The sequence below is a fragment of the Saprolegnia parasitica genome (assembly GCF_000151545.1).
Source record: "Saprolegnia parasitica CBS 223.65 unplaced genomic scaffold supercont2.483, whole genome shotgun sequence".
NCBI classification, from domain to species: Eukaryota; Oomycota; class Saprolegniomycetes; order Saprolegniales; family Saprolegniaceae; genus Saprolegnia; species Saprolegnia parasitica.
Window position 1 is genome coordinate 1 of NW_012156877.1, and position 6,843 is coordinate 6,843.

General features: G+C 57.0%; 4 protein-coding genes across 4 annotated transcripts; 3 read left to right on the forward strand and 1 right to left on the reverse strand.

Annotated features, from left to right (window-relative positions):
* Positions 1-360: 360 nt before the first annotated feature.
* SPRG_17163 (hypothetical protein) lies at positions 361-885 on the forward strand (the record flags this gene model as incomplete). The annotated part of the gene is made up of 4 exons (XM_012356483.1): positions 361-555; positions 607-645; positions 689-756; positions 801-885. 4 exons carry the CDS (start codon positions 361-363, stop codon positions 883-885), a joined length of 387 nt encoding a protein of 128 aa, XP_012211873.1.
* A 458-nt stretch (positions 886-1,343) lies between these two features.
* SPRG_17164 (hypothetical protein) lies at positions 1,344-1,597 on the reverse strand (the record flags this gene model as incomplete). Its single annotated transcript, XM_012356484.1, has 2 exons — positions 1,344-1,433; positions 1,475-1,597. Coding segments are annotated over 2 exons (213 nt in total), but the record flags the coding sequence as incomplete, so codon positions are not given.
* Positions 1,598-4,440: 2,843 nt separating this feature from the next.
* On the forward strand, positions 4,441-4,885 carry SPRG_17166 (hypothetical protein; the record flags this gene model as incomplete). Its single annotated transcript, XM_012356485.1, has 1 exon — positions 4,441-4,885. Exon 1 carries the CDS (start codon positions 4,475-4,477, stop codon positions 4,883-4,885), a length of 411 nt encoding a protein of 136 aa, XP_012211875.1. The 5' UTR covers positions 4,441-4,474.
* A 1,558-nt stretch (positions 4,886-6,443) lies between these two features.
* On the forward strand, positions 6,444-6,831 carry SPRG_17168 (hypothetical protein; the record flags this gene model as incomplete). Its single annotated transcript, XM_012356486.1, has 3 exons — positions 6,444-6,451; positions 6,498-6,591; positions 6,637-6,831. Coding segments are annotated over 3 exons (297 nt in total), but the record flags the coding sequence as incomplete, so codon positions are not given.
* Between the last annotated feature and the right edge of the window lie 12 nt (positions 6,832-6,843).

The following is a 6,843-nucleotide window of genomic DNA, read 5'->3' on the forward strand; positions in this document are numbered from 1 at the left end:
CTTTGTCCATAAACCATTGCTTCGGGTAGATGGCATGTACACAACGTCCTTGGCTGACCCGTCACCGTCGCGTTGAAGTGGGTGCAAAGCGTCGTCGTATAAGATCGCGCCACCTTCAAGTGGTCGTGCTTCAACAAGATCTTATCCGATGCGCCGGTGAACGACCACGGTTCCATGCTGCAGAGTCTGCGCGAGTTCCGTTGACCAGGGCCCAGCGCCGCCGAGCTGCTGAGCTGCTGTGGGGGTAGTCGTGAGGTCGATAGCCCTTGCTTGGTGGTGATGCGTGTCGGTTTGCCCATACTCTTTGAGATTTGTCGTGGCGCTTCGTATCCGGACGATCGCACAGTGCGATCTTCCAGCATGCGGCGTACAAGCATCCTCACCGCGCTCGTTGGTGGCGCGCTCGCGGCGGTGCTCACACGCGATGAATGCACATCGCTGGGGCTCGATGCGGCGGCCATCGACTGCGACAGCTGCCGCGACGATGGCGCGACGCGTGGCGACTGCCTCGAGTGCTGCACGCCACGAACGACATATGCGTCGGCGCAGCTCCGCGTTTGCTCCTGATCGCTGCGCCGGTACCCCGAGGTCGTCCAGCTCGTACAGAACCATGGCCAATGGTCGCTGCCAGGCTTCTCGGTGCAGGTACGCGTAGCTCCCACCTGCGGTCGCTGATGATGTGTATTAGTACGAGCACGGCCAAAAGCCACAATTGCTCTTCTACGACAGCGCGGGTGCCATGCAAACCAAAGTCGAGTACGTCCATGACCTTGCTCATGACACATCCGAGCGCTGCGTAGGGTCGAATCCTGGAAGGAGGGCTCGATCCGCGATTACGTGGCACTCCTTCTCGCGCCAAATCGCTACGATCGCGACGAGCTCTAGACGCTGTAGCCGCCACTGTAATGATGGTGCTTTTATCAACCCGCAAGAAGCGGGCTACTAGCACCCGAGATCACGCGTCTACAACATGGAGCTTTCGCATCTTTCTCTTCCTTGGCCGCATTCGCATTGGGCCATCGAGAAGGCCTGTACAATTAGGTATCATATGAGGCTAAGTACGCTTGGGCGTGCATGGTGGCTGGGGCGTGCGCAGCGTAAACTTGGAGAGGTCGACCTCCTTGGTCAGCGGCTTGGCCGGGGTCTGTCGCAAGACGCCCTCCTCCTCACGTCGATAAGGTGGGCTGTTGAGATACTAGCAAGTCGTACCGGCGTCAAGGTGCGCGAGAGGCGCCGCACGATTGAGACGTGCGAAGCACTGGCGCTCAGCTCTGGCACGTCGTCAACCTCGGGCACCTAGGATGTCCTTCTAGTACATTGCAGTGGCAAAGCGACCGCCGCACCGCTTCGTCGCCGACTTGGAGCTCTTCGTCGCACACGACGCGCGTGATGCCAGACGAGAGCGCGGGGACGGGGATGAGCTTGTGGAACGCCTGTCCCTTTCTGTGAGCAAACGACATGGCAACAGCGAGACCTGCAGCAAATCGAACTCTTCGCGGCTCAAGACGACGTCGTGCTGGCGGTTGTTGCCATGGCCCGCGATGGTCTCGTCGTCGTCGTCGCTCTCGGTCACGCGGGTGGCCGCCAACCGACTCATGGTTTCGCAACTTGGTCGTTACGCTAGCTACTAGATTCGGGAACCGTGGCCAGACCGGGGGTTTGAGATCATGGTTTGAGATGAGCAAGGCCGCCGAGCGCGACGCGACCGAGGTACAGAATAGGGACGGTCGATGCTCGGAGGCTGCTCTCTTTCGAATGGAAATCAATGGCTTGATTTTCATGTATAGCAGCAAATTTAATAGCTCATGCCCGCGCATGAACAGGCCCACGAAAGGCTGTTGGTGCACCGGTAGTGCGCCCACCCACCGTGTTCCTGCTGCCAATACGCTCTTCCTTCCGCTAGAAAGCGCGATCGTTTGACGGAAAGATATTGGTTGATAAATACTAGTACAGTACTAAATCATGGATTCTATACCCTGGATAGAAGGCTGTGTGCGCGAGCCGTTCGAATGTGCGCGGCGGTGTCGCCATCGTTCTTGCAAGCGAAACGAATCCCAAGACGGCGTCGTGCGGATCCTTTGGCTGCATGAAGACGCGCGCGAAGCAGGGGTACACAATAGTACCCTTGGCGGGAAGAGACCCAACATTCCATGTCGATGGTGGCGGTGTCGAATGCGGTTCCAGATCGTCGTATGGCTCGCGGGACGACGCCGCCGTCGGCTACTCGTACTTCGAAAGCGACGGGTCATGAGCTTGTTTGTATATCCAGCTGTTGCCGTCGCGTCTCGTCCGGGCTTCTAGAAGACACGGAGCTTCTAGAATGCACTCGGCATGATTAGCTGACGCCACCTCCTAGGGCCACCCAAGGACGACGCGTTCAAGGAATGTCGACTTCGAGTGGCTTCACGTCGAGAAAACAGCAGCGCTGCCTGTTAGAATATGGGCAGCTATCATTTTAACCTCACGCCAACCTGGTCCAATAAACTAAAAGCACGTGAGTCCTGATCTTGGGGCCTGCAAGCGACCTACAGAACCGGCCAATGGAAACGAAGGTTTCTTCGAGTGGTTGTGTACCATAGCCATCATTTTTCTAGAAGAGCTCCTATCAACTCGCTTGCCCAAGTGCCTCACATGACCCGCGCGAGATATATATCTTTGTGATCTCCGCTGCGATGCATTGAAATCCAAGCAACCAGTAGCAAGCGACAGGCAACAACTCAAAATTTCCAATTCGCAGCTCGACGTATAGCGAGACACGGGGATGGTGGAGCGAGCAGTTGCGACCATTCGAACGCTTCGGATTTGACATCGATCCGCGCACCTGCGGCCGATGTCGCCGATGATCGTCCATTTTTGACGCCAGTTTACCGCTAAAAATGTGACAAAAGATTCTTTCGAAGATTCAGCGCGGCGAGTAGCCAAAAAGGGGTCCCAAAGCGACAACCCTGCCATAATCGGATCGCGTTTCCGCCAATCATCGACGCGCTTGCGACGGGACGCCCGCGCACGCGTGGCCGCCATGGATCGGTCGCTCGTGTGGCGTGTGCCGCCTTTGGCGTGGTGCGTGTGACGCCACTCGCTGGCTCGTGGTGCCGTCCGTCGCACCAAGTCAAGGGTACAGAAGTATCAAGGCAGCGAACCCTCTTTGCACCCCGCGTACAGTGGCCATTCTACGCTAGTATTCGACCTACACAAAGGACAGCGTGTTGCTAAAAACACGATCGTGGATTACTTCAACCTCCCATGCGCATTGCACGCGGCTAGCGCTCGTTTGCGCAACCCCGGTAAGACTGCTAGACTAAATATATCCTGCTTTCGTATTCTAAAACTTGGAAATTGAGAGTAATATCGTACTGCAAAAACAAATCGCTTGTCACAATGCATGTTGCTCTCTGGGTGCCTGCGGCGTCGATGTGCTGTGGGGCAAGAAACCGGGCTGGGCCACGAGGTACACCTCTCGAATGTGACGATCCCGAGGCCGCACCGTGGGATTCGACCACGGTATGGGCGTGTTTGTGCACCACAGCCGTGAAGCCAACACTGTCAAGGTTTCTTGGGTGGTTCGCGTACTGTTTTCTTATCAATCAGAGGTCCAACCCGCGCCGTGCCACTCTGCCTTGCCAATACCAAATGCTGCGCCTGAGAACGCTTGAAGTTTCTATTGCGCGACTGGTGCATCGGATGCTCCCAGTTTGGTGCAATCCTCCCAGGCCACCAAGGTACAGTTTTATGATGTCTTTTTGGGCCATGGCGGGCTCTCGAGCCACAGGATGGGACGAGCCGGTCGTCGCAGTGTTGCTTATATGGTTCTGTCAAGTGGCAAGGGCCCGTGCGCCAGCCGTGCCAACGTGGCGACCGCAGCGCGCACACCCTTTTTTGACACGTGGACCCTTGCATTTTCTTCGCACCGTCACGGACTGTAACGGTCAGATCCTTGCCGGCGGCCACCAATCAAATGCATAAGCGTCTCGCACATCCCATCGAATCTTCGATCGAACGAAGATGCGACATACAAAGCCCTTTTCAGCACACAACTGGTCGGCCACGATCGACAACACTGCGTCAGCCCCAGCGACGACCAATCGCATCCATCATCCGCACCGTCTCGTCGGCGCCCCTAGGACGTACACGCTGCCATGTCGAATCTCTCGCATCTCCGCCCGCGACCCGCAACAGTCAAGAACTCTTGGGTGCTACCCAAGGCGCTCCACAAGTGCAATCTGGGCGTCTGAAGTCGAGCGTGCTGGACCATGCATGCATCGAGCAGACAGGACGAGTGACGTGCATGGACCGTGCCTCTGGCTCGGGTGTGTGTCGCCAGCAACCAACTGGTCCGTCGCACGTGTACAAAAAAGCCCGACAAATAAAAAACGCGCCAGGCGTACACCCTTTTTTGTCGAGCCGAAGCGCTCCGTCACGTGCGGGTGCCAGTTTTGAATTTGCTCTCGACCGAGCAACCTCGTCGTACGAAGCCATGTGGCATCTTCCTAGCCTGACTGAGCCCATGCTGACCGCGCCTCGCACGCTCCTCGACGCCGACTCGTTCGACGAGGAGTTCAAGACGCTCTTCAAGCAGACGCTGCAAAAGCCGACCTCGAGCTACGTCGATGTGTTTGCCTACGACGACGACAGCACGACCGGCCTTCCGTCGCCGGTCGCTGCCGACGACATTGATGGCTTCTTCTTCAGCACGTACTCGCAGCCGATCGAGATCGACTACCGCCGTCGGCGAACGTGCTCCATGGAGAGCTACGAAGACCGCGACTTGCGCATGCGTCGCCGCGTCGCATACGAGGACGACGACGATGACGCGCTCTTGCCGTCGTCCAAGACGACCCGCGCCGTGGACGACGACGCCGACGACATCTTTTTGCTCGAGCTCTAAGCCCGCCTCGGTCGCTGTAGTCGTTAGTAGTAGTTTAGTCGTCGAGCCACGATCGATAGCGCATCATCACGTCCCCTTCGCCGTACCTAATCCATCTCTTATTTATCCTCCTCTTCCATTCGTCTACCATCCATTCAATGTAGCGCGTCCATGGCGTCCGCGGTCCGCAGCCACCCGTGAGGTCTCGCGCGTCCATGACGATGATCCCACGGAGCACAAGGTCGTCGTGTCCATGCCCCGGTGTCGCTGCGCCGCCACGCTCGGTGTCTTTCATTGGCTAAAATACATGCGAGCGACGATTGGGATTGGTTTATTTTATCGAATGTTGCCACACCAGTGCAAATTGTGGCGCGCGTCCAACGGTTCGATATTTCGGCATCTGGTCAGCGCACCTGCGATGCACCTCTGCGTTTCTTAGTCCAAGGCGGTGCGCCAAGTACTGTGGCGAAGCTTGTTGTTTGTATGCTCCGTTGCCTGCAAACCACGTGCGGCTTTGCGACAGGCTCGTCGTGCTGCCTGTCCATCGCATGCACGCACAACGATGTACTAGCATGGCGTTCTCGATGCGCCAGCTGAGCAGCGAAGTGCTTGCTCGTCTGCACGAGCTTTTCTTGAAGCCTGCGCGAAGGCCCACTGACGGCGCAGCTGAAACTCCCACGGCTTCAACTTTGTCACTTGTTGAGATCGATCGGTGTCTCGGCGCGGGACGAGGCAGCCTTCTTCGTCACAAGGCGACGCTACTGACTCGCCAATCAGAAGCAACCAGTAGTGGTTGAGCTTGGGGTTGCAGTAGCTCCCGCGTGCTACGTTTTCAATGTTCTTGAAGTGCTGGAGTGCACGAAGAAGGTCGCAACTGCGTTGGTCCGAGCTAGCAAACAGCCTCGCAGCAAAGGCCCTCAATGAACATCGAATGACCTCTGCGTTTTCTGAAGCACGGTTGCGACCACTGAATTCGCTGCCGAGAGTTTTGAGAGATCTTTGTAAAGTGATCTGCTTGAGAAGAAGGCCGGATCCGTTTCGACCTTCATCACAGCAAACACACGAAATGGAACGGTATCCAAGTAGCTGGAGCCGCGAGGATCATCATGCGATGGGATCTTTGCCTGTGGAGGAAACCGAGGACTGTCATGCAGTTGCGTGGAGGGAGAAGACACTTTGTCGGGGCGTCCTCGACGTGTGCATCAGTGAGCATAAATCCCGTCTAGTACAGAAGAGTTATTGAGCTGGTAGCAAGTGCAATGCACTGCACCGGACGCCCTCCTCTGCTGTTTGTGTTTTGATCGCCCGATGCTCATTTTCATAGGCGGTCGCTCTTGTTGCAGGACCCGACAGTGATAACTAATTCCCTGAATCGATAGATACGCAACTTCAACTTATCCGGATATTGAACGTTTCACTGACTCGCTTTGTATCCGGATGGGCGAAACTCCCTCTTTGCCGTCCTTCAGACAATGTAAAACATGAATGACCCCTTGAACTCAATTTTGGGTGGCTATGCCCGTTGTAGCAAGGGAAATTCCCGACCTGTCTCTGCCAGAGAACCGCCGCCATCGCCATCATGTCGGCGTAGGTGCTGCCAGCTCATGGACCATGATGACTCATGCTTCCGTAGGGTCCATGACACGGGCGGCCTCGTGGGCATCAAGGTCCTCGTGCCCCACGCTGGCGACGTCGTCGCCTTCGACGCCGAGACGCAGCGCTACGAGGTGCGTCGCCGCTCGCCGCCGCGTCGCGCTCACCGCCCGGCATAGGTCCGCTTCGTCACGGGCCTCGTCATGAAGCTTCCGCGCGATGAAGTACTCAACCTCAACCAAATGTCCGTGGCCATGCAGCAGCCGCTGGTCGTGCAGCATCCGCTGGTCGGGACGTGTGTCGTCAAGCGCTTCAACACGACTTTAGTTCGTGGCACCGTGCAGCAGCACGACCCGCAGTGGAACGTGTTTGAAGTCCTCTACGAC